This window comes from Ranitomeya imitator, chromosome 6 (genome assembly GCF_032444005.1).
Source record: "Ranitomeya imitator isolate aRanImi1 chromosome 6, aRanImi1.pri, whole genome shotgun sequence".
NCBI classification, from domain to species: Eukaryota; Metazoa; Chordata; class Amphibia; order Anura; family Dendrobatidae; genus Ranitomeya; species Ranitomeya imitator.
Window position 1 is genome coordinate 61,640,532 of NC_091287.1, and position 27,980 is coordinate 61,668,511.

The window sequence follows — 27,980 nt, forward strand, 5'->3', positions numbered from 1 at the left end:
ACGGGGGGGACACCCGTCCCTTTCTGCTACTTTGGTAGGAGCGTAAGAAGGGAGTCAGATCAGACTACGCAGAGGTTCTTTGTAGTCTGTTACCATGGAGATACATAGAATGCATAGGAGCTGCACATTTTTAATTGACACCTTTCAGATTTGGTCATCTTGTTATTTTAAATTAATTTAGAAAAAAAAATGAAAAACAAAGATAGATATATATATATATATATATATATATATATATTCCCCCCCCCCCCCTCACATTGGGGCTTGTATTTACAGGACACGTTGTATTTTTTTAATGATAAGACAACAAAGGAGGGCACCATCAATAGTAACAAAACTGAATATACTACAAGGGGATCTGCCCAGAAGTATGCCAAAAAGTAATGTGAAAAGCAAAGAGAACAAGAGACATACCAAAACCTGGGGAACACCCTTAGTATAAGGTTATAAATGTAAAAAAGATATTTTATTTTATTTATTCTTGAAGTCCAAATAACACATACCACATAGAAAATAGTTACATAAAAACATAAGTATTAAAAACACTTGTATTAAAGACCACCCCAAAAAGAGAGAGGCAGAAAGAAATAAAGACCCCTAGGACCCGAAACAGTGGGTCTGGTACACTTAATAGATATAACATCGTGCAGTTAGATAATAATGCAGCACATAATTATAGACCCACTGTTTCGGGTCCTAGGGGTCTTTATTTCTTTCTGCCTCTCTCTTTTTGGGGTGGTCTTTAATACAAGTGTTTTTAATACTTATGTTTTTATGTAACTATTTTCTATGTGGTATGTATTTTTTTTTAATGACACCACTGTGAAATCAACTCAAAAATATTTCATGAATCCGTTCATTCCTCAACCATGAATCTGCAAAACCCCTAGTCCATGCCCTCATCATCTCTCGCCTTGACTACTGCAACCTCCTGCTCTGTGGCCTCCCCTCTAACACTCTCGCACCCCTCCAATCTATTCTAAACTCTGCTGCCCGACTAATCCACCTGTCCCCCCGCTATTCCCCGGCCTCTCCCCTCTGTCAATCCCTGCACTGGCTCCCCATCACCCAGAGACTCCACTACAAAACCCTAACCATGACGTACAAAGCCATCCACAACCTGTCTCCTCCATACATCTGTGACCTCGTCTTCCAGTACTTTCCTACACGCAACCTCCGATCCTCACAAGATCTCCTTCTCTACTCCCCTCTTATCTCCTCTTCCCACAATCGTATGCAAGATTTCTCTCGCGCATCCCCCCTACTCTGGAACCCTCTACCACAACACATCAGACTCTCGCCTACCATCGAAACCTTCAATAAGAACCTGAAGACCCACCTCTTCCGACAAGCCTATAACCTGCAGTAACCACCGATCGACCAAACCGCTGCATGACCCTCGCCTACTGTATTCTCACCCATCCCTTGTAGATTGTGAGCCTTCGCGGGCAGGGTCCTCATTCCTCCTGTACCAGTTATGACTTGTATTGTTTAAGATTATTGTACTTGTTTTCATTATGTATACCCCTCCTCACATGTAAAGCGCCATGGAATAAATGGCGCTATAACAATAAATAATAATAATCTTCTGCATTGCGGACGGGGTGTATTATGACGGTCAATATAGGGCTATGTGCACACAGAGGTATTTTTTTTGGAGATGGCTAAAAACAATGGGTTTTTCCAAGTGGAAACTGCTCGAAAAATGAAAACCAGGTGAAGATTTTGGAAGAGTTTTTCATTTCCTGGAGCTAATTTGAAATATTTTGGAAGTTTGATTTTCCCGAAGCTTATTTTGCAGCCTTCTGATTGGACAGTGTATAGTTCTGAGCATTTCCCATCAGTAACCACTTAAAAGAAGTGGCATAATCTTTTTTTTTTTTCCCCTGGAAAGTAAAAAAAAAAAAACCCACTAAACTGACTAATCACAAGGCTTTATAATAGAAATGTACAGGAAGAGTCCTTCAAGCGGTTTTTGGAGCCGATTTCCAGACGTCTTTTAGAGAGGACTGAGTCCAAAATACTCCTCAAAAAACTGTGTGTGCAGATACTCCTAGTATTTTTTAGGTCAAAACCGATGAGTTTTCTAGTGGAAAGTTTTTGGAGGAGTTTTTTTTTTTTTTGTTTTCCAGGCTTCAAAAAAGTGACTTGTACTTTTTTTTTTACCAGGCATTTTTCAAAACTGGAAGCGGAAAAAAAAAGCTAAAAAGACTGAACACGTGAGCGGCAAAGTGGTTTTACAATAGCGATAAATAGGAAGAATCTTTCAAGTATTTTTGAAGCGAAGGTGTTTTGTTTAAGTGGACCGGCTGCAAAAAAACCTCTGTGAGCACATTGCCTAAAAGGGTATACCCATCTCCAAGATCCTATCCCAATATGTAGTAGGTGTAATAAGATTAGCAAATACCTCTGATTAGAAATATAGTATAGTTCTCCTGATTGCCTATGTTGCTTACCTCATGTGCAGGCATTGCAGCAGCATAGGTATCCATGGTAACAACCACTAGCAACTAACTGTCACTATATGAGTAATTGTAACCATAGATACCTAAGCTATTGCAATGCCCTGCACATGGGGTAAGCAACGTAGCTAATCAGAAGAACTATACTACATTTCTAATTGGAGGTATCTGCTAATATTACTAATATTTTACACCTACTACATATTGGGATAGGATCTTGGAGATGAGAATACCCCTTTACCATCAGGCAGGGTCCAATAGCCTTCCAGGCCACTGTAAAGGATGTCCATTTGAGATATTTGTAAAATCTCACAATCAGGATTTGCCGTTTTTGTAATTCCAATTATTAGAATGGCTCCAAAAGATGGGATTCATGTATTCACACAATTAAAAAATGGGGTTCTTTTTAAGTTTTGTAATATTAATGTAGTATATACCATTTACACATGAGCTTACCTTGCATACTGGGCACTGCCAGTGATTACTGCTATCCCTGAGTCTTAAATCATCAGGTAAACATTTAGGGTGGTACACACGGAAACACTGGTCGCACATCATCACCTCTCCGGGAGAATGACATTCAAAACAGTACCAGTCATGAGTTTCTGTCTCCCAGTCCTAGGAGAAACACATGGTTATTTGGCAAGGTAACAGGTCGGGGTGTGCGGAAAGGTAAGTAGCTGAACCTAAAGTGTCCATTAGAGGATAACCCGCCAGGGCTGCAAGAGCGTGCAATGTGTTGCTCCAATTCTAGGGGCGGCCTCTGAGCCTCTGCATGAAGGAACAGTAGTAGGAAATCTCCAGCCAGTCTGAAGATACCTGTGTGTGATAACGGGGCAGATACTGACTTATGCCAGGCAGCACTTCACAAACAAGGCTTGGAATTCAAGCTCAGGTGCAATACCAGACAGATCCTATGGCCAAGGGTGGCGCTGTTTGTGATGTGAAAAAAAAAAATCTAAATAAAGTTATTTTATCTAATCTTAGCCATCCCCCATTAGGTGAATGTCCTGATGTGGAAGTTTTCTTCCATTCCTGTAATATTGTAACAACAGACTTGCTCTTGATGGTGCTGTGCGCCACTGATGAAAATAAGGAAAAGTGTCCTGTCTCCTCTACGGCACTCCTCAACTTCAACTATGTCTTATAATAAGAAAAAATCCTTATAACAGGGACTCTTATACTGCAGACTAGAGCCAAGGAGGCAGCGGTCCTTATTTTATAAATGGCCCTCAGCAGGATCTTGGAGTAGCCCACACTGCAAAAACTACGACAATGGTGTAAACTGGCTAAAAAAAATAGAGGTCCTGCACCAACAGCAGCAGAAAATGACTGTTCAAACCAAACCCAGGCACTCTGTGCACCCAAAACCCAGGCGCTCTGTGCACCCAAACCCAGGCGCTCTGTGCACCCAAACCCAGGCGCTCTGTGCACCCAAACCCAGGCGCTCTGTGCACCCAAACCCAGGCGCTCTGTGCACCAAAAACCCAGGCGCTCTGTGCACCCAAACCCAGGCGCTCTGTGCACCAAAACCCAGGCGCTCTGTGCACCCAAACCCAGGCGCTCTGTGCACCCAAACCCAGGCGCTCTGTGCACCCAAACCCAGGCGCTCTGTGCACCAAAACCCAGGCGCTCTGTGCACCCAAACCCAGGCGCTCTGTGCACCCAAACCCAGGCGCTCTGTGCACCCAAACCCAGGCGCTCTGTGCACCCAAAACCCAGGCGCTCTGTGCACCCAAAACCCAGGCGCTCTGTGCACCAAAACCCAGGCGCTCTGTGCACCAAAACCCAGGCGCTCTGTGCACCCAAACCCAGGCGCTCTGTGCACCCAAACCCAGGCGCTCTGTGCACCAAAACCCAGGCGCTCGGTGCACCCAAACCCAGGCGCTCGGTGCACCCAAACCCAGGCGCTCGGTGCACCAAAACCCAGGCGCTCTGTGCACCCAAAACAAGGCACTCTGTGCACCCAAAACCCAGGGGCTCTGTGCACCCAAAACCAAGGCGCTCTGTGATACCAAAACAAGGCACTCTGTGCACCAAAACTCAGGCACTCTGTGCACCCCAACCCAGGCGCTCGGTGCACCCAAACCCAGGCGCTCGGTGCATCCAAACCCAGGTGCTCGGTGCACCCAAACACAGATGCTCGGTGCACCCTTGGTGTGGCCTGACAGCTCAGCGTACCTTCCCAACCGGAGTCAGATAGAAAACAAGTTGGTGGGAAGGTGCCCTGAGCTGTCAGGTCACACCAAGGGTGCACCAACGCTCCTGCTTGGTTTGAACAGTCAATTTGTGCTGACAGTTAGTCTATGCTTAAGTTAAAGGGGTTGTCCATTTGTCAAGAATACCTTTAGGTTTCTAAAGTACTTACAATTATACTTTTATTTCCGAGGGAGCCCCTATTTGAAGGTATTCCTAACGTTTTCAGGTTCGTCAGCTTCACTACTGGCCCCGTGGTCAACACTAGAAGGGGTCTAGAAGGCTTCATATACACTATATAACCCTGACAACCCCTTGACAGCAGCCTGACAATTCCAGTAATCCATATATCCAATATATGCACACTTTTTAGCACATTTTTGGGGGTATCTATAGACAAAGCAGCCACGGCAACACATTACAGGCTCTTCCATTTCTGTAGGGTTTCACAACGCTGCGATCTACATGTTCACCACCTATAACATTAGTGAGGGGACATTAACAATGAACTGTAGGGTGCGGTCATTAACCCCAATGCAGACTTGCCCCCCACGTTATTTAGGGTTCCCACTGCTTCGACTATGGAAAGTAACAAAAGAAAGTGGTGGCTTACATACTTGCAAAGCTTGATATCAAAAGCACTTTAACAAACCTCAGGAGAATTCACTGATTTTCCCTCTCTTCCGTGAATTTGGTGATGTTTCATCTGCAATAATTTACAAAATTGTTTGTGCTAAACAGAATTGGCATATTCTAGAGGGATTGCAAAATCATCAGGTATAAATGAACACATTAGGTAAGAAAAATGCTAGAAAACAAGAGGTCCGCCGAGGCCCAGCTAATGATTTTGTGTAGCACTCATTACAAATACGCTTTTTTTAATCTCCTACTTAAAAAGGACACTTTTCTTTTTGGCGGGTGAGCAGCTGCTAACATCTATACAGTATATAAATGGTAATGTAATGCTTCATTTCTCCTGCGGAGGCGCTGCAGGGAAACTGAACGTTTACTACTGGTATTTCTTGTAGATTGCAGCAGCAGGACATCCTGTGACCAGCGTACGGATGGTTTGTGAGAGGTCACCTCCTTTAAGTGGGGGGATATACTACAGCATGCTACTCAGGACCAAGAGGCAGCTGTATTGGGGGCTGCCAGCGAGGGACCAACCACGAGAAAGAACCACAATGGCTTATCTACCGGTGACGACTGACGAGGATCCATCACCGCCCCTGACATGTCTGTTTTGCCAAATAATTCTCTTGACCATTTTATAACAAATCCAAATCCCCTTTTCTTACAATTCCATGTTGTGTTGTGCCTCTTGAATAATTATACATAAATATACAATAGGGTGTTACTATTCTCCTTGCCAAATGGGTGTGTCCCAACACAGACCAATACTGTCAGCATTGATTGGACAATGTCAGATTGTGTAGTGACACCTCCCCAACTGGTAACACTCAGATGTCAATTCATCCATAAATGTCTGGGAGGAATAACAGCAACAACAAACTACAGAGTTATATGAAAATACGCTCCGGCATGGTTATTTCATGAAGACTGTTAATATGCATTAAAATAGACATGTCACTATAATAGGTCCTCTTTGATTTTTAAAGTGAATCAGTCAGCAGGTTTTGCTACCCAATCAGGGAGCAGCATAGTGTAGAGCCAGAGACGCTGATTCCAGGGATGTGTCACTTACTGGACTGCTTGCAGCCGTTTTGATCAAATCTCTGTTTTATGTGCTGCAGATCTACCAGTTCTCTGAATGCTGAGCTCTGTATATCCCCGCCCCCACCACTGATTGGCAGCTTTGTGTGTACACTGTTGTGAATTCTGTGGCTGAATTCACTCCTGTGGTCACAAGTGGTACTGCAGCTTCTGAGCTTCCTCCCTCAGGTGTTCTGGTGAGCTCGTTAACTGCTTCATTACTTAACTCCGCCTGATGCTGCTATCCTTGCTCCTTGTCAATGTTTCAGTGTTGGATCTGAGCTTCTCCTGATTGTTCCTGTGACCTGCTGCTCTGTATAGCTAAGTGCTTTTTGCTTTTTTGTTGCTTTTTTTCTGTCCAGCTTGTCTTTTGTTTTGCTGGAAGCTCTGAGACGCAAAGGGTGTACCGCCGTGCCGTTAGTTCGGCACGGTGGTTTTTTTTTGCCCCCTTTGCGTGGTTTTGCTTTAGGGTATTTTGTAGACTGCAAAGTTCGCTTTACTGTCCTCGCTCTGTCCTAGAATATCGGGCCCCACTTTGCTGAATCTATTTCATCCCTACGTTTTGTCTTTTCATCTTACTCACAGTCATTATATGTGGGGGGCTGCCTTTTCCTTTGGGGAATTTCTCTGGGGCAAGTCAGGCCTATTTTTCTATCTTCAGGCTAGCTAGTTTCTTAGGCTGTGCCGAGTTGCCTAGGTAGTTGTTAGGCGCAATCCACAGCCGCTTTTAGTTGTGTTTAGGATAGGATCAGGTGTGCAGTCTACAGAGTTTCCACGTCTCAGAGCTCGTTCTTGTATTTTTGGGTATTTGTCAGATCACTGTGTGCGCTCTGATCGCTAAGCACACTGTGTTTCTGGATTACCTTCATAACACCTGTCATTAGCAAACATAACAGTACACTACGCATATCTGCCAATCAGAGGTGTGGGCGGGGTTATAAAGAGCTCAGCATTCAGAACACTGGTAGATCTGCGGCAGAGAAAACAGCAATTTTATTAAAACTACAGCAAGCAGCCGAGTTGTTCAAACATCACTGGAATCAGGGTCTCTGCCTTTACATTATGTTGCTTTCAGAATAGGTGGCAAAAAACCTGGTGACAGATTCCCTTAAAAAACTTATCTTACAGTTGTACTTGTCTTATGCAGTTAGCCCATTTTAATGATTTATCACAGAAATAACAATGATGGTGTATTCCAATAATACTGATATAAACCCATATGATTAATAAATATTGCCAGTAATAATCTGTCCCATCACTTGGACCATTCATCACTAGATATAAATACAACATATAGCAGGGGATCTTATTAGTTGTAGCTCAACTAAACATGGAAGGATTTTCCATGGGAATGTTCCTCTGTTGCCAGTATCCGCCTGCTTACCTGATAGGAAAAGAACTGCAAAACACATTTAGGCTTTGTGCACATGGAGGTTTTTTTGAGGCGTTCAAAACTCACAAGTTTTCTAGTAGAAACAGCTTTGGGAAACGCTACTTCTTCTGGGAGATTTTGGAAGGTTTTTCGTTTCCTGATTCGGTTTTGTTTTTTTTAAGCGTTTTTTTTTTTTTTGCAGTCTTCTGAATGGACACCGCATAGTTTGGAACGGATTTCATTAGGCGTCACTTCAAAGAAATGACACTTTTCCTTCTACGAGACTTTAAGTGGAAAAAAAATTCTCAGAAGACTAAACGAACAAATGGTTTTTACAACCGAATGGAATAGCAAGAGCCATTAAAGCGGTTTTTAAGTGATTTTTTCATACGACTTTTGACCGGCTCCAAAAGACTCCTCAAAAAAAACTCTGTGTGCACATACCGTTTAGGATTATATGCAGAGGGTTTTTTTTATTTACTGAGGCGGTCAAAAACGACGAGTTTTCTAGCGGAAACAGCTTTAAGAAGCGTTCTTTCTTTGGGAAGTTTTTGGAGGATTATGGCTCCGTGTTTGCGTGGGTTTCCTCCGGATTCTCCGGTTTCCTCCCACATACCAAATACATACTGATAGGGAATCTAGACTGTGAGCCACAATGGGGACAGCGATGATGTCTGTAAAGCGCTGTGGAATTAATAGCGCTATATAAGAGAGTACAAGAAATAAATTTGTGTCCAGAATCAGCCTAAAAAAACACTCCAGAAAATGAACACAAAGCACAGCAATGTCAAAACAACATGTCTGTGCACATGGTCCGTATTATATCACGTCTATCAACCACTTCAGGGTTTGGAAACTGGTGCAAGAACGATGACAAAGCAGCCGGTGTATTCCTGTAGCGGCTTCACCTGGGATACACTGGAGTCTAAAAGGCGGCGAGTGCATATAGCCATTTTGTTTTTACGGTAGAGTTTTCTTAAAGCGTTTTTTTGCAGCCTTCTGATTGGACAGTGATATGCACTCTCTTTTTACTCACCAGGAAAGACAGAAATGGCTGAGCATATGAACAGCAAAGTGGTTTCACTATGGAAATGAATAGAAGGTGTCTTTCAAGTATTTCTGAACCAATTCTTTGGGGGTGTTTCTGAAGCATATCTGCTCCAAAAAACTCCTGAAAAAACTCAATGTGCACATAGCCTCAGGGTGTGTTCACACGGGATATTAGGATCTGCTCCAAAAAACTCCTGAAATAACTCAATGTGCACATAGCCTCAGGGTGTGTTCACACGGGGTAGTAGGATCTGCTCCAAAAAACTCCTGAAATAACTCAGTGTGCACATAGCCTCAGGGTGTGTTCACACGGGGTAGTAGGATCTGCTCCAAAAAACTCCTGAAATAACTCAGTATGCACATAGCCTCAGGGTGTGTTCACACGGGATATTAGGATCTGCTCCAAAAAACTCCTGAAATAACTCAATGTGCACATAGCCTCAGGGTGTGTTCACACGGGATATTAGGATCTGCTCCAAAAAACTCCTGAAATAACTCAATGTGCACATAGCCTCAGGGTGTGTTCATACGGGGTATTAGGATCTGCTCCAAAAAACTCCTGAAATAACTCAGTATGCACATAGCCTCAGGGTGTGTTCACACGGGGTATTAGGATCTGCTCCAAAAAACTCCTGAAATAACTCAGTATGCACATAGCCTCAGGGTGTGTTCACACGGGGTATTAGGATCTGCTCCAAAAAACTCCTGAAATAACTCAGTATGCACATAGCCTCAGGGTGTGTTCACACGGGGTATTAGGATCTGCTCCAAAAAACTCCTGAAATAACTCAATGTGCACATAGCCTCAGGGTGTGTTCACACGGGGTATTAGGATCTGCTCCAAAAAACTCCTGAAAAAACTCAGTGTGCACATAGCCTCAGGGTGTGTTCACACGGGGTATTAGGATCTGCTCCAAAAAACTCCTGAAAAAACTCAGTGTGCACATAGCCTCAGGGTGTGTTCACACTGTGTATTTGGATCAGAAATTCAATATTTTTGAGAAATTCTGAGTACAGTTTGGAGAGTTTCTGCTGCAAAAACACCTGAAAAAACTCAGTGTGAACACATCCGTACAGCCAATTTATAGGACAAACTTTCACAAAAAGTCACCGTACTTTGTATTGTTTTTATTCACACGCACAAAAAAAACAAACAAAAAACTATATACATCCGAAGAAATAAACAGATGTATCGCACAGGGATGTCGAGTTATAACACATCTACACGGTTGTATAAAAGGATCATGTCCCAATTACTGCACTGAAAAACGCAGAGCTTTTACTGGGCAGCAATAAGCCATCGAATAGTCCTACAATCCTGTTATGGAGGGGAAGAAGTGCTACTGCAAGTCTGTGCTGACTCTGTAAATTCTTAAGGCAGCTATACATACTGCTAGTGGCTAAAAACACTCTCTCCTGACCCCCGATACACATGCATGCTCAACTCTGTGGAGTGTGCATGTGTTCTGTATGGGGAGAATGAATAACAAGACACTGACGGCAGCAGCTTATCTGCCCCATAAACAGACGGATCAGAGGTTAAAAATGCAGCACGATGCTTCCTTTCCCCCGACGTTACATGTTGGGGGGAATTGAGGGACCTCCCTACAAGTTAAACCAATGATCCCAAACCTTTTCGCCAAACATTATCTGTTTGGGAGAGTTGAGGAGCCTCACTACACAATAGACCAATGATCCCAAACTTTTTCCCCCAATGTAATCTGTTGGGGAGAGTCGAGGGGCCTCACTACAAGTGAGACCAATGATCCCCAACCTTTTCCCCCAACATTGTCTGTTGGGGAGAGTTGAGGGGCCTCACTATACGTTAGACCAATGATCCCCAACCTTTTCCCCCGACATTATAGGTTGGGGAGAGTTGAGGAGCCTCACTACACGTTAGATCAGTATTTCCCAAACTCGAGTCCTCACGGACCCCAACAGGTCATGTTTTCAGGATTTCCATACTGCTACACAAGTGAGAAAATTCCTGATACTTCCATCACCTGTGCAATACTAAGTAAATCCTTGAAAACATGACCTGTTGGGGTCCGTGAGGACTGGAGTTTGGGAAATACTGCGTGAGTTGGGGAGAGTTGAGGGGCCTCACTACACGTTAGGCCAATGATCCCCAACCTTTTCCCCCGACGTTATCTGTTGGGGAGAGTTGAGGAGCCTCACTACACAATAGACCAATTATCCCAAACTTTTCCCCCCGACGTTATCTGTTGGGGAGAGTTGAGGGGCCTCACTACACGTTAGACCAATGATCCCCAACCTTTTCCCCCAACGTTATCTGTTGGGAAGAGTCGAGGGGCCTCCCTACACGTTAGATCAATGATCCCATACCTTTTCCCCCTATGTTATCTGTTGGTGAGAATTGAGGAGCCTCACTACAGAATAGACCAATGATCCCAAACCCTTTCCCCCAATGTAATCTATTGGGGAGAGTCGAGGGGCCTCCCTACACGGTAGACCAATGATCCCCAACCTTTCTTACCTGGAGAGCAACATTCAGCTCTGAAAGAGGGTTGCAAGCCCCATCCAGAATCCCCCAAGTAATGACGTCCAGCTCCACCCAGCTACACCCCACACAGTATCGACACCCAGAGCCCTCATTATCAATATAATACTAGCCGACGCTTCCCACAGATCACATTGGGGCAGAATACTTACATGTAGGGGTCCCACCTTACTTACATTCGGTGTTATTGCTTGAAGCACTCCCATTACACTATCATATCCAACTTAAAGCGCCCCTTAATCTGGGGGGTAGCATTCTGTCTCCAGAATACCATACTCAATACATCTCTCTAGCCTTGAGGCCAGTGTATGTGCATCCAGATGTGCTCTTCTGTGGGGGGCTACTCACAATTCACCACCTTGTGACCTGCTCTTTGTAGCTGTTTGTTAGTCCTGGTGCTAAGGTACAAAGCTGCCAGACAATGGCGAGCCACAGTTTGGTGACCCTTGCATTAGAGTGCATTCACACTGCATTTTGGCACCCGTTCATTGGTTCCGTCGGGGCTTACGTCAGAAGCCCCTGCAAAACAGGATTCAGGTGTATGTGCTGACGGGGCCATAGACTATAATGTTGCAGATGGAGTGAACGTGAACTCTATCGTGCATCATTTTCGGGGGTTTACGCCCACTGCAGACGGACCCCCAGACACTGTCTACTACATCCGAGTGTCCATCTCTATTAGGCGTATACACCCGAAAATGATGCATGGTAGAGTTCACATTCACTCAGTCTATGGCCCCGTTGGCGCATACGCCCGAATCCCGTTTTGCGGGGATTCAGACATTATCCCTGATGGAATCAACAAATGGGTGTCAGAATGCAGTGTGAAAGCCCCCCAGGATGATTGTCCGGTTTCTCTGTAATCTGTTGATCTGATGTGCACAGCCAGCTGTACAGGGCCTGTCACCAGGAGAAAAGTCACACATTTTTGCACTTATTACTGTTGCTCCTCATTGTATTCCATTGTTTGTAGGTTTTTTTAAGAAAACAAAAATATATTCCAGTAAGAAAAAATCCAGCATTCCGTCTTCTTGAGAAAAACTCTGAGTTTACGATAACTTTCACACGTGCTTAAACCACTGAACACAGGTCATCAAACACTGACGCGTTTTGGAAGTAAACCTCCTGGTTCATGGCTGTATTACATGGACATCCATCACCCGTACAGTACTGGACTCCCAAAATTACATGTGGGGGCTCTCTACTGGCGCAAATGATGTCCTAAACAGTGGTCTGGTGCCTGTGTCTCCAGTAGCCGCATACAATATTTGGCGGACGCTGTAAATCCTTGGTTCACAACCTGTAGCCCGTGTTCTACCCATGCTTCTAGTTACTATGTGATAACATGAACCCTTATTACTGTACGAGTATTAAAGAGGTAGTCTAGGATGAGAAAAATAGGTCTGCCTTCTTCCAAAAACAGTGCCACCCTGTCTACAGGCTTTGTCTGGTAACGCAGCTCTGTGACATTGACTTGAATGGATCTGAGCTGTATTACCTGACAAAGTCTATGGACAGAGGTTTTGCTATTTTTGTGTAACCCCTTCCCACTGATTTTAGTTTCTGAGCTTTCATTTATTTTCCTTCCCTTCTTTAAAGAGTCACAGCTATTTTCTTTTCCCGTCAACAGGCTAAAGGACAAGGTGCCTAGTCCGAGAGTCAGGACCCTGCCGGCGCCTCCCCACTTGCGGTGCTAGACTGGTCCCCCTATACACACAGGGAGAGACCTCTGAGTCCAGCTGAGCGGGCAGAGAGAAGCTGCTGGGGACGCACCTCTTGGACTAGTAACCTCGAGTCCCCGCCGCGTTTTGAGTTTTTTATTGGAAACGCAGCGGAACGTCAGAGTAAAACACATAAGAGTAGTGTGCAGGAGGTGGTGTCGCACTGATGCAGTCCATCGGCGGGCGGCAGGAATCAGTCAACAGGTTCCCTTTAAGCATTACACGCACAAAACTAATGTTATAACATTGACTACTATGAACCGATGATCCATTGGCCAAAGTGACCTACGGGGATATAGTGATACCCCAACAATCAGAGCTCCATTATATACACCCAGAAGTATACTACAACATGGTAATAGTATGGGACAGAAATAAAAGCCTCCTTACTGTAATCTCTCCATTCAGAGAAAGTATCCTACTAATACAGAAGGATCACCAGGAGAGCAGAAGGTGAAGTGACACAGTGATCACCAGGAGAGCAAAAGGTGAAGTGACACAGTGATCACCAGGAGAGCAGAAGGTGAGGTGACACAGTGATCACCAGGAGAGCAGAAGGTGAAGTGACACAGGGATCACCAGGAGAGCAGAAGGTGAAGTGACACAGTGATCACCAGGAGAGCAGAAGGTGAGGTGACACAGTGATCACCAGGAGAGCAGAAGGTGAAGTGACACAGGGATCACCAGGAGAGCAGAAGGTGAAGTGACACAGGGATCACCAGGAGAGCAGAAGGTGAAGTGACACAGGGATCACCAGGAGAGCAGAAGGTGAAGTGACACAGGGATCACCAGGAGAGCAGAAGGTGAAGTGACACAGTGATCACCAGGAGAGCAGAAGGTGAAGTGACACAGGGATCACCAGGAGAGCAGAAGGTGAAGTGACACAGTGATCACCAGGAGAGCAGAAGGTGAAGTGACACAGTGATCACCAGGAGAGCAGAAGGTGAGGTGACACAGTGATCACCAGGAGAGCAGAAGGTGAAGTGACACAGTGATCACCAGGAGAGCAGAAGGTGAAGTGACACAGGGATCACCAGGAGAGCAGAAGGTGAGGTGACACAGTGATCACCAGGAGAGCAGAAGGTGAAGTGACACAGGGATCACCAGGAGAGCAGAAGGTGAAGTGACACAGTGATCACCAGGAGAGCAGAAGGTGAGGTGACACAGTGATCACCAGGAGAGCAGAAGGTGAAGTGACACAGGGATCACCAGGAGAGCAGAAGGTGAAGTGACACAGGGATCACCAGGAGAGCAGAAGGTGAAGTGACACAGGGATCACCAGGAGAGCAGAAGGTGAGGTGACACAGTGATCACCAGGAGAGCAGAAGGTGAAGTGACACAGGGATCACCAGGAGAGCAGAAGGTGAAGTGACACAGTGATCACCAGGAGAGCAGAAGGTGAAGTGACACAGTGATCACCAGGAGAGCAGAAGGTGAGGTGACACAGTGATCACCAGGAGAGCAGAAGGTGAAGTGACACAGTGATCACCAGGAGAGCAGAAGGTGAAGTGACACAGGGATCACCAGGAGAGCAGAAGGTGAAGTGACACAGGGATCACCAGGAGAGCAGAAGGTGAAGTGACACAGGGATCACCAGGAGAGCAGAAGGTGAAGTGACACAGGGATCACCAGGAGAGCAGAAGGTGAAGTGACACAGCGATCACCAGGAGAGCAGAAGGTGAAGTGACACAGCGATCACCAGGAGAGCAGAAGATGAAGTGACACAGAGATCACCAGGAAAGCAGAAGGTGAAGTGACACAGCGATCACCAGGAGAGCAGAAGGTGAAGTGACACAGGGATCACCAGGAGAGCAGAAGGTTAAGTGACACAGTGATCACCAGGAGAGCAGAAGGTGAAGTGACACAGGGATCACCAGGAGAGCAGAAGGTGAAGTGACACAGTGATCACCAGGAGAGCAGAAGGTGAAGTGACACAGCGATCACCAGGAGAGCAGAAGATGAAGTGACACAGCGATCACCAGGAGAGCAGAAGATGAAGTGACACAGGGATCACCAGGAGAGCAGAAGATGAAGTGACACAGTGATCACCAGGAGAGCAGAAGGTGAAGTGACACAGCGATCACCAAGAGAGCAGAAGATGAAGAGACACAGTGATCACCAGGAGAGCAGAAGGTGAAGTGACACAGTGATCACCAGGAGAGCAGAAGGTGAAGTGACACAGTGATCTGATCGCACCACTGTAGATATGTCCCACCCGGGCATATGGACATTATACATGGACGTCCCTACAAGAGTCGGGGCAGGTCGGCACTAAGTAAGACTGATGATGGCGGATCTGGACCGTCCTGGTATTACATGATCCACTTGAACGTCTGGTATGTAATACTTCAAGGTTCCGGGATCAAGTGATCAGCGGATCACCGTACGGTTATCTTTGAAGTAGGAGTTGCATTTATGAGACAAGTCCTTTAAGAAGAAGCAGCTTTGGGAAACTGATCTGAGATCGGCCATTGGGAAGCCATTTCCTAAACTATAGATCGGAGTCAACACAGATATCATAAGATGAGGTGAATGGGGACAAAAACAAAAAACCTACTAGTAGATCTGCCCATGTCATATACACACCTGTGAGAAAGCGCTGACTGATGTATAGGGGTAATACTTACAATCTCGTCCCCCGGTAACCAGTAGCCCTCCTGCTCGATCCCAGCTTTGGAGCCCTTACACCCCACGGTCAGCGTCTCCACTATCAGGCCGTCTTTCACAGCAAGGCTGAGCTGGCGAGTGATTTCCTTTGGGTGCATGCCATGGACACGGGTCATGTACCTGGTGGGTCACAAAAGGGAAATAATGGTTAAATTGATTACCAAATCATGGAAGAAGATCAGCTGGTGATTACGAACAGATGAGCCAACATTACATACATTATATCCCCCCAAACACTGGGCAATCTGATAGATGAAGGGCAGGGAGTGAGAAGACATGGTCATCCGGAAACTGGCCAACACATTCCTACATGGTAAAGGTTTCTGCATGGTTTACATGGATGACTATGAGCCCGGTGACTTGGGACAGTGGTGGAACTTTCCCGCGGTGCCTCGGCCACACGTACACACATCAGTAAGGCGCTCCGGACATAATGGGGATCACGAGAGCAATGACTTTTTGTACAATTCCTGGATGATTAGTGGCTGAGCTGAAACTGTTCGGAGGAGTATGAAAACAATAAATCTCAGGGCGGATCCTTCTCTGCTTTCTTACAAAACAAACCCAACCAGAGACACGACGGAATAACTGAGCAGTCAGAAGTTTTATGTTTAATTTGATAAGTCTGGATTTAAGAACTTCTAGATAGTTTAGTGGGGTCCAACGGCTGAGACCACCACCGAATGCTAAAACTCTGTCCTATTTGGGTGGAGCGGCAGTGCGTGTGCTCAACCCTTAGTCGCTCTTATCCTCGATCCCATAGAGAACATCTCAGTCAGTGCTATAGATGTTCAGTGCAATGGCGGTCCAGCATGTGCATTGCATCCAGAGGACAGAAGCCCCCATTCTAGTGATCGGTGAGAATTTTGCCAGTGAATAGATTTACGGTACTTATTCACGAGTAGCATACAAAAATGAGGAATTTATAAAAGGGGTTGTCCAGCCTTAGGGTTCACTGTATGTGACTGCAGACTTGTGAATCCTCACAACACGCAGTGTGCCCACTGTCATGATTCTTCGGGGTAGGTGCCAGGAGCAGGCGGGTACGTGACTGCAATTATGAGATTTGCATGCATGTGTCGACTTCATGAGCACAGTCTCACTCCAAGTAAATGGAGCGAGTTCGGACAAATTTACTCGGAAATCACATGACTGCCCACTCCTGGCGAATCCTGACAGCACACACTGTTCACACTGTAAGGATTCACAAGTCTGCAGTCACAGAGTAACGGCAGACGTGAGCACCCAAACTGGACAACCCCTCTACAGACTATGGGTCTGATTCGTCATTCACAATTGTATCGGAGTCACTTTTTTTGTCTTGTGGTGTTCGTTGACATTTTTGCGTCAAATTCTTCAAATTGCACATAGCTTGTGAATTTTGTGCAAAACAAAAACCAATGCTCTTCATTTTTCTCTTTTACCTTTTCTGAACCCTTTTAAAACAAAAAGTCACAGGTTCTGCTAAAGTGTCCCAAAATTTGCTATAAAAATTCAGACACACACAATATGACTTACAAAGAGGGGGGGGGTGAAAAACAGATGGAAAACACCAAAAACTAAACGAAAAGAATGTACAATTACAATGACAAATTGGGTCTTATGTGCTAGAAAACTCGTGTATAAAAGCTGCAAATTTTTGTGCAGTGAGCCTCCTTGCAGAAAATGGGTGGGGTCCAGCAGGAGGGGCGTGGCCTGACAGCTCGACAAATTCACTATAATTTATGCCAGAAAGTCGAGTACATTCTCTGACTCTGAAGCTCGGGAAGCACAAAATATGAGCCAAATTCATGAACAGGCTTCTGCTTGTTAAAGGGAATCTGTCAGCAGGTTTTTGCTATGTAATCTGAAGACAGCATGAGATAGGGTTTAAAACACAGATTTCAGAGATGCCTGTCTCATCAAGCGCAGAGGTTTTGGTTGTCAATGATTGTTCTAGCACCAGGATATCATTGCTTAACACAGCAGCGCGAGCATGCTAGTCTGACACGCCCCCTTCTGTGATAGGTACCTCACTGTCTATGGACACCACCTGGTGTGGGCGGGGTTAGCTCACTCAGCTCTGCTTCATGCTAAGTGTAAAAGCTCTGATTGTGTCACAACGGCTGCACCCAGTAATCTAGCTGATACATCGTTGGATTCAGCTTCTCTTTGCCTACATTATGCTGCTCTCACGAGGCAGCAAAAACCTGCTGACAGATTCACTTTAATAAATTTGGCTCCTCTTTCTGCAGCGTAGTTTCCACTATGACTGGTGTATCACATACTTGATTGATTCCCTCCATAGTGTTCCGGCTACAGCTTGGAATAAAATGGACAACATACTGTAGATTTATACCTACATTCAGGTTTGAAGCAGAATAGGATTTAGTTGTGTAATTTTGGGCTCTCTGAAAATATCCCAGAAGGAAGGAAATTAAATTTTGCCGCCTATATATAATTTACTACTTGTTTTGGACAGGCCGTTTAGAGGACCGGTGAGAGCAATACACCACTGAAAGGGAAATATTTGCCCAGTAGCTTTTAGCACACATTATTTCTCTTTAATGAACCTGCTTCCATTTCCCAACATATATTTCAATTATGAGGTTGAAACAGCGCCCTTGTGTACACCGTAATCAATAAGCAATAAATTAGCAGACGAGAGGATGGCGGGGTGCCAAGAATTCAGTCACTTCCCAGCCTACAGGAATGAAAGTCGGGTATGCAAGCCCAAGGACCCCAAGCCCAGCGCCATCTTTGTGGGTTAAGCCGATTCTGAAAAATGACTTATAAGAAAGACAAATGGTGACTTACTTAGTAATTCGATCAATGTTTGCAATCTGCTTCTGATTTCGGATGACTTCGATAGCTGTCCATAAGTACTGGATGACTTTTGTATCCGCCTGTCGCCTCTTTGTTAGACGAGCCATGCTCTTGTCCGGTTTCATTGACCTGCTGAACAATATAGTGATACAGAAGTCATTCGTTAATGCAGGGTCCTTTAAATCGCACTTTTCCCAATAGTCAGTGTTGAATATGTATGTGGGTTCAAGGGAGAACCTTTCTTCTTGTGGAGAGTGCCAAGACTGTGTAAGGAGACTTATAGACCATGTAATTCTCTTCTGGGAATTGACACATACTTATACAAATAACTTCTTCGGAGAAGAAGAGAACTTCAACTCAAGTGCCAACTATTGGGTGTAGCAATCCTACAAGTCAATATATACCCTTTTATACGAGCATTGCTACAGGATTCAGGATAAGAAGCCAAACCAGAAAGGCGATTTGCAAACACATGTTTCGGGATGTTTGCCCTTCCTCAGTGCAAAGCAGGAGATCTGCTTTGGCGGGGTGAGAAGCCTCAGACTGGGGCTTGGTACTCTCCACAAGAAGAAACGTTCCCCTTTAGACCTCCAGTCAGAGGCCGCTCTCCTAGCCAAATCACATCTCTTGCTTTGCACTGAGGAGGGGCAAATACCCCAAAACATGTGTCAGAAAACAGAGTTTCTGGTTTGGATTCTTATCCTAAAGGTACCTTCACACTGAGCGACTTTAGAACGATAACGATAGCGATCCGTGACGTTGCAGCGTCCTGGATAGCGATATCGTTGTGTTTGACACGCAGCAGCGATCAGGATCCTGCTGTGACATCGCTGGTCGGAGCAGGAAGGCCAGAACTTTATTTCGTCGCTGGATCACCCGCTGACATCGTTGAATCGGCGTGTGTGACGCCGATTCAGCGATGTCTTCACTTGTAACCAGGGTAAACATCGGGTTACTAAGCGCAGGGCCGTGCTTAGTAACCCGATATTTACCCTGGTTACCATTTTAAATGTAAAAAAAAAAAAACACTACATACTTACATTCCGGTGTCTGTCGCGTCCCTCGCCGTCAGCTTCCTTGCACTGTGTCAGCGCCGGCCGGCCGTAAAGCAGAGCACAGCGGTGACGTCACCGCTCTGCTTTACGGCCGGCGCTTACACAGTGCAGGGAAGCTGACGCCGGGGGACGCGACAGACACCGGAATGTAAGTATGTAGTGTTTTGTTTTTTTTTTACATTCAATGGTAACCAGGGTAAACATCGGGTTACTAAGCGCGGCCCTGCACTTAGTAACCCGATGTTTACCCTGGTTACCAGGGGACTTCGGCATTGTTGGTCGCTGGAGAGCTGTCTATGTGACAGCTCTCCAGCGACCACACAACGACGAAACAGCGACGCTGCAGCGATCGGCATCGTTGTCTATATCGCTGCAGCGTCGCTTAATGTGACGGTACCATAAGTCATGTAGCAAATCTTGTTAAAGGATAGGTACTGACTTTTAGGATTACTCCATCTAATAGGTGCACTATTTGTTCAACTCCTCTTCCTCTCTGAAGAGGCAATTTGTATAAGTATGTGTACACCAACACTTCAACCCAATGCCGATTATATCCCTGCGGTTGAGCTGAAAAGTGATGAAAGTCACTATTATCTTGCTGGAAGGGAGGAAACATATTTTGATGTACTGTAAACACCAGAGAAGGCCATGTCCAAAAAATGCAAGCGCTGACTGTAGCCATAAAAGACGTAAAGCGGGTACCTGTGGCTATCCAGTGTCATATCATAGGTGTATTCCTCCGAAATATAATCCAAAGGCAATATTATCTGTGCTGTAGCCTCACCGAACCAGTCCATCGTGTTTCTTGTTTTTTTAAATGGTGAAAATAGCGCTGCATAGTACGCTATTTGTGCAGTCAACAAATAAGCAAAGTCGCCAAATTTGGGGATGTTGTAAAAGCAACATAGGGAACCCCAATGACCTGTCTACTAAGGGAGTTATAAACCCCCTTCTTTTTCTTCCTTATGTTTGTTGTCTAAACAGCGTAAGTAAAGGAGCAGGTCGGCTTCTTGTCTGTTATACACGGTCAGGCACCCAGAGAAGGCAGAAACGGTTAATTACCATCTCTGACTTCTCTGTTTCAGGCTACATAATGCTAGCCAATGTAGAGGCATCTGCAGCGCAAATGTTTCTAGTGGACCCAGGGATCACACGACTGCCAGCTATACAGCAGGTAACCCAGAGAACTAGATCAGCTCTGCGACTTGTGGCTCAGCAGGTGGATACGTTTCTTGTAACTGGAGCTCCTATGTATGCCTCAGTTACAGAAAAATTGAGGAAAAAAAGTCCCCTAAAGACATTTTTTTTAACCTTTTTATAGGTAATAAACATATTTAAAAAGCCCCCCATCCCCCATACACAATAATATCTTATTAGATATATATTGCACGTGCAAGCTGTTTGCTATAGAGCTTGTAAGCGCTGCCCTGAAGCTGGACTGGTCGTTGAATCCGGCCAACTTTAGTGCCCTTGAGCTTATCCAACGCTGCAGAGGCAATACTTCCTCTGCTTGCACCATTGGAGAGCACACAAGAGGTGCAGGGATGACACTATTCCGAACTGTCAATTTTCAGGAGCGCATTGTCCCTGGGAAGAAGGAAGCTGGGACGGCAGGGGAGCCAGGCGAGAAAGAAGATTAGAAAAACCCTTTAACATGGCCATTAAAGTGGTTTCCCACTACTATGATATTGATAAACCATCCTTAGAAGAGGTCCTCAATATCAAATTGGTGGGGTCCATCACCGCCACTGCCACCAATCAGCGGCTCTGACAGCACCCAGCTGCTAACAGTGTATGGAGCAGAACTTCACCGCTCCGTCACACTAACAAGTGCGCCTGCTCCCAAGCACTTCAGCTCAGCTCCTAACCATATAATAATAATACCGGTAATCATAATCTTTATTTTTATATAGCGCTAACATATTCCGCAGCGCTTTGCAGTTCGCACACATTATCATCGCTGTCCCCGATGGGACTCACAATCTGAATTCCCTATCAGTATGTCTTTGGAATGTGGGAGAAAACCGGAGAACCCGGAGGAAACCCACGCAAACATGGAGAGAACATACAAACTCTTTGCAGATGTTGTCCTTGGTGGGGTAGGATTTATGGAAACTGTTGTCTTCTGGACCAGGCTGGGCGCGCCGAGGGCCAGACTGGGCGCGCCGAGGGCCAGACTGGGCGCGCCGAGGGCCAGACTGGGCGCGCCGAGGGCCAGACTGGGCGCGCCGAGGGCCAGACTGGGCGCGCCGAGGGCCAGACTGGGAGCGCCGAGGGCCAGACTGGGCGCGCCGAGGGCCAGACTAGGCGCGCCGAGGACCAGACTGGGCACGCCGAGGACACAATGCACTGGCTCTGTGGGCTATCTATCAGGACACAAAATCTGGACTCTAGCCGCTCATTAGCTGCTTATTGCCATCAGGTACTGGATCATGGAAAACACGTATGAATGTACAAGAGCAAAACAAAGAAGGAAGGAAAGAAGCTTCAGATGTTGTGAATGCACAAAAAAACGTTACTTTAATGGTGACAGCTGTTCAAAAACGACTGGGATTTACTCCCCTGACAACTAGGTAAGAAAAACACAAGACAATCTCACCTGGGAGACATTTAACCCAACAAAAGGAGGCCGGTTGCACATGAGGGTAATACAGGAGCTTTTCTGCAAGACTGATAGGGGTCCTTCCAACCCTAAGGCTATGTGCACACGCTGCAAATCCGCAGCGTTTCCGCAGCTGCGGGTCCGCAGCAGTTTCCCATGCCTTTACAGTACAATGTAAACTATGGGAAACACAATTCGCAGTGCACATGCTGCAGAAAAAAACACGTGGAAACGCAGCGGGTTACATTTCGCAGCATGTCAATTCTTTGTGCGGAATCCGCAGCGGTTTTACACCTGCTCCATAATAGAAAACCGCAGGTGTAAAACCGCAGTGAAATCCACGCAAAAATCGCGGTAAATCCGCAGGAAAAACGCAGTGTTTTTGCCCTGTGGATTTATCAAATCCGCAGTGGATCATTCTACGTGTGCACATACCCTTATGGGGTCACTGCATCCTGGTGAAGGATGAAAGGAGAAGCGGACATACCAGTTTGAGAGATGGGCGATCACTGTACCTTTGTTGGCGACTTTGTACTTAGTGGTTTACTGTGGTGTTACATTGTGACTGCATCACAGAGCTGCAAATGTTTTCACGCAAGTTGGATTTTCTGTCCCAGACAGCATACGTGCCATAGACTTCAATACAAGTTGAATACGACGTGTGACAAGTTGCAACTTGGCCGTTTCATTTTACAGCAAAATCGGAGCTCTAAAACAGTGGTGTGTCGGCATGGAAGCTGCACAGGTGTGAATGTCACCCTACTCGTCTGAGAACAGATGTTGGGTGACACAGATCGCGGCGTAGCCCTGGCCTAATGGAAATAAGGGCTGGCGGGTCAGGAGACCTCTGTCCTTAACATATGGGTGGGCGTATAAGACATTCATGTCAGCGGCCCACAATCAGAGCAGAGTTTTTTCTGTTCCCTGTGAAATTGAGGGGAGACAGCTAAAGTCCACCAGTGTACACTGGGACTCACACCTTCCCCTTTCTGTGGAATGGAGGACCCGATACCCAGTCAACAAGTCTGGTGGCACGTGGAGACAATACCTTGTTAATAAGCCACTAACAGACATTGGAAGCCCTGCTATAAAAGATCTCTCTAATTAGGTAAATCCTTAGGGCTTGTTCACACTTCGCGCCTTTGTTGCACTTTTTCCGTGTGTTTTTGCTGCCAACAATCTGTTTCTCTGCTGCAAACACCCACCATGCGCACATCGCTAGTGATGAGCAAGTGTACTCGTTGCTCGGGTGATCTCTGAGTATTTGCTAGTGTTCGGAGATTTAGTTTTTGTCACCTCAGCTGAATAATTTACAGCTACTAGACAGGCTGAGTACATGTGGGGGTTGCCTGGTTGCTAGGGAATTCCCACATGTACTCAGCCTGTCTTGCAGACGTAAATCATTCATCTGAGGTAACAAAAACTAAATCTCCGAACACTAACAAATACTCGGAGACCACCTGAGCATGCTCGGAAAACCTGAGCAACGAGTACACTCGCTCATCACTACACATCGCCTTATGGCCGGCAGCTCCCTGGACGGCTTGGCACTGATACACGGTTGGCGCAGTTCCACTAGGTTTAGTGCCACCATCAGAAATAGCTCCGTACTTTGCTTACTAGAAGGGGACCCAAACTGGGAACCATTTTTTTGAGGTTCAAATGGACCTTCCATGGACCTGATCTCTTAGTGCAGTATATCCTGTGCATGACGGGGGTCCGGCTTTTGCTTCTGGCCAGAGAAAATTCTAAAAAGATTTAGTCAAGATATTACGCCCTAAAAATGTGGTAACAGCAGTGTATTGGTTGTACTTTGTGCCACATTGTACCGCCACGTCGCAGAGCCCTGCTCTTGAGAATGCTAGGGGGTCCCAGCACCCAGACCCTCAGTTATAAGTCTCATTAAGAGACAACTTAAAAACTTGGTAAAAACCGTTTTAGAAGGTAACATAGTTTGGTGTGCAGGTCTACTTGGCATCCCAATGGCATGGTCCCAATTCTGCCAACAGAGCGGTGTGCACAAGGCCTGAAGAGAAGACTGCAATGGTCAGCACGTTCTGAGACCCCCACCGAATGCTCAAAACACCGCTCTGACGTCCACTACTCCTGTACAAGCTGCACACAGGGTCCATAAGTCTATGGGTCTGTACATTCACTCTCACGAAGCTTCATGGACCCATAGACTCTTACTACTGACCTCGTGCACTGCTCTTCCGAGTGCTATTTTGGGGGTTTCAGTACTTGGACTCTCACCGATGAGCAGGCAATGCACGTAATATAGAAAAACTTTTATAAAGTAACAAATACAATTTAAATATAAAGATTTTTTTAAAAAGCAAAATACTTATTAGGAAGGGGCTACACAAAATATTCATTACACTACAGATAGTCACATGGCAAATTATTAGTAGTGAGGAATGGTATATTTGCATTGTGACCCATGTACCTCTCCTCGATGACGGCTCCACTAGGATCGTTGTGGTTCCTGCCGATCACCAGGAAATATTTGAACTAAAAGTTCAGCCAAAAACTTTGCGGGATCCTGGTCCAGCAGCTCCATTGGTACGCCGTGACAGCCGGGCCAAAGCTCTGCCTGCGACCTGCTCCTAGGCGTCACCCTCCTGGTAAGTTAGCCCCTGTAATGGCTGGTCTATGATGCACAATGCAGAAGGAGGTAGTAGGAGGTCCATGGGGCTACCATTTATGTGGCCACTGGGTCCACTCTACTTTTGATGTGATGAAACGCCGCCGAAGGACCACATGCTTGCCGATCTGCAGTCACCTAATAACCTGATTACACAGGCCCTGCTTCCAATTTCTATCTAATAGATCACTTAATGCACAGAAGCTGCCATTGTCCCCGGTATCGCAAGTCCTATTTACACAGGACGATGTGCTGCCGAGAACAAAGGACTTTTGAGCAGCACAAAAGAGAACTCGCATTTTGCTCATTCGTCAGTAGAACGACAGCTTGTTTAGACTGCGAGATGATCCTGGGAACGCTCTTTTCACACTAATTTTGCTCCTTTAATGTTACCGACCACAAATCAAAAATCCAAATAATCAGAATGAACTGCTATTAGTACCATAAGGAAAAAAGGAGAGGGCAGAGCCCCACTAGAAGTAGCCCCTCTCTAACAAGTCAATAAAACATAAAGGGGAATTACCATCTCCAAGATCCTATCCCAATATGTAGTTAGTGTAATAATAATAACATTAGCAAATACCTCCAATTAGAAATATAGTATAGCTCTTCTGATATCTTATGTCACTTACCCCATGTGCAGAGCATTGCAGTAGCTTAGGTATCCATGGTTACGACCAATCATATAGTGAGTTAGTTGTTAGTGGTCGTAACCATGGATACATAAGCTACTGCAATGCCATGCACATGGGGCAAGCAACATAGCAAATCAGAAGAACTTTACTACATTTCTAATTGGAGCTATTTGCTAATATTATTATTACACCTACTACATATTGGGATATGATCTTGGAGATGGGAATACCCCTTTAACTTTTAATTAGAACTACATAAAAATTAATTATATTGTGGAGTAATATTTAAAAAGATCATCCTTGATTTACCCTATATAATCAAGGATAATCTTTTTAAATAGTAACTCAAATAATAATTTTATGAAGTTCTAATTAAGAGTTAAGTTTTATTGACCTGTAAGAGAGGGGTTGCTTATAGTGGGGCTCTTCCCCCTGTTATTTTTTTTCGTCATTAGGCAATATACTGTGACTCACAACTATTAGCACAGCAGCCAGAAGTTGCATTAATAATCCAATAAATTTCCACATACAAATTATGGGAAAATGTGTATGGGGGGGCTTAATAGCAATAATAAAGGAATTAATGTAAGGGTACCGTCACACAGTGGCATTTTGATCGCTACGACGGCACGATCCGTGACGCTCCAGCATCGTAACAATATCGCTCCAGCGTCGTAGACTGCGGTCACATTTCGCAATGCACGACGCTGGAGCGATAATTTTATGACGTATGTGCGATGTAGAAGCCGTTGGTTACTATGCGCACATCGTATACAATATCGTGCACACCTTTGTCACACCATGCGATCATGCCGTCACAGCGGGACACTAGACGACGAAAGAAAGTTTCAAACGATCTGCTACGATGTACGATTCTCAGCGGGGTCCTTGATCGCAGGAGCGTGTCAGACACAGCGAGATCGCTGGAACGTCACGGATATATCGCTGGAACGTCACGGATTGTGCCGTCGTAGCGATCAAAATGCCACTGTGTGACGGTACCCTAAGAAATGCAATTTTTCTTTTTTTAAAGCATCAATAGAACAACAAAAACCTCAGTGTTACAATCTAATCTGCAATATATGGGGCTGGGAAGTTTCCGAATGGTAAACGAGCAGGATTTTAATTCAGAGACGGATCTGTCTGGCCTTTCCACGTGACACAGTGACTGGCAGCAGTGACCGGATCCGACATAACAAGGGACCTCTGTTGACAGCTGATGTAATAGGAGATGCAGGGAAGCCCTGACTGTGTGTACAGGGAGATCTGGGAGAAGAGGCAACAAGACTGTGAGCCGTGCGCCCAGGGTGAGCCATATGTGCAGGGTGAGCTATGCACCCAGAGTGAAAGTGAGTCTAAGGTGAGACATGCGTCCAGGGTGAGCCGTGCGCCCAGGGTGAAGGTGAGTCTAGGGTGAAACGTGCGTCCAGGGTGACCCGTGCGCCCAGGGTGAAGGTTAGTCTAGGGTGAGACGTGCGTCCAAGGTGACCCGTGCGTCCGGGGTGACCCGTGCGCCCAGGGTGAAGGTGCGTCTAGGGTGAGACGTGCGTCCAGGGTGAGACGTGCGTCCGGGACGACCCGTGCTTCCGGGACGACACGTGCCTCCGGGGCGAGCCGTGCCTCAAGAGCGAGCCGTGCGCCCAGGGCGAACCGTGCGCCCAGGGTGAAGGTGAGTCTAGGGTGAGACGTGCGTCCGGGGCGACCCGTGCGTCCGGGGCGACCCGTGCACCCAGGGCGAGCCGTGCCTCCAGAGGGCGAACAGTGCCTCCAGGGCGAGCCGTGCCTCCAGAGCGAACAGTGCCTCCAGGGCGAGCCGTGCCTCCAGGGCGAGCCGTGCCTCCAGGGCGAGCCGTGCCTCCAGGGCGACCCATGTGCCTGCAGAACCAGGGAGCTGGGACACTCAAATCGTGGTGTTTTTGCAGCGTTTCTTTTGGTGCTTTATCTACAGTTACACGTTATTCCAATTTAATTTTATTCACCAAAATACTGCAAAAAAACCTGCACAGACGTTAGGCTATGTTCAGACGCTGCGTTTCTGCTTTTTTTTTAATGCAAATTAAAAGCTGCGTTTTACAGTACCAGCAAAAGCTATGAAATTTCAGAAATCTCATGTACACACATTGATTTTTTTTACCCTGACTGAGTTGGATAATTGATGCATGTCACTTCTTTCGGTGTTTTTTCATCCATAGAAAGCAATGAACAACACAGCAAAACACGCAGGTATCAGGATTTGCTGCGTTTTTAGCGAAAAAAGAAGGTAAAACAGTATATGAAACCAATTTAATTTTTGTGATTTTCCCAAGTTTGAACCATAATGTCTTTGTCTCCTCACCTGAGAATGGCTGTTAAGACTAGTACAGTCTACCGTAATTAAATTAGTGATATGTGTAAAGTTGGTCGACCAAGGTGTGAAATTGATCAATACCTGACCGAAGTGTGAAAGTAAACAGTGCATTGTATTGCCTAATTCACCACCTTAAGACCATAGTTTGTTTATAGAGCGATAGTACCCTGAAACAGAGCGTCAGTAGCTA

General features: G+C 45.8%; 1 protein-coding gene across 1 annotated transcript in view; it reads right to left on the reverse strand.

Annotated features, from left to right (window-relative positions):
- The window catches only part of ZMYND11 (zinc finger MYND-type containing 11), a 69,340-nt gene that overhangs the window by 33,581 nt on the left and 7,779 nt on the right, over positions 1 to 27,980 (reverse strand). Inside the window, exons 2-5 of the mRNA XM_069729710.1 lie at positions 18,499 to 18,639; positions 15,663 to 15,822; positions 5,311 to 5,364; positions 2,919 to 3,080 (exon numbers count right to left, since the gene is read on the reverse strand). Coding sequence (XP_069585811.1) covers positions 2,919 to 3,080; positions 5,311 to 5,364; positions 15,663 to 15,822; positions 18,499 to 18,639 — 517 coding nt within the window. The remainder of the gene's footprint in view (positions 1 to 2,918; positions 3,081 to 5,310; positions 5,365 to 15,662; positions 15,823 to 18,498; positions 18,640 to 27,980) is intronic.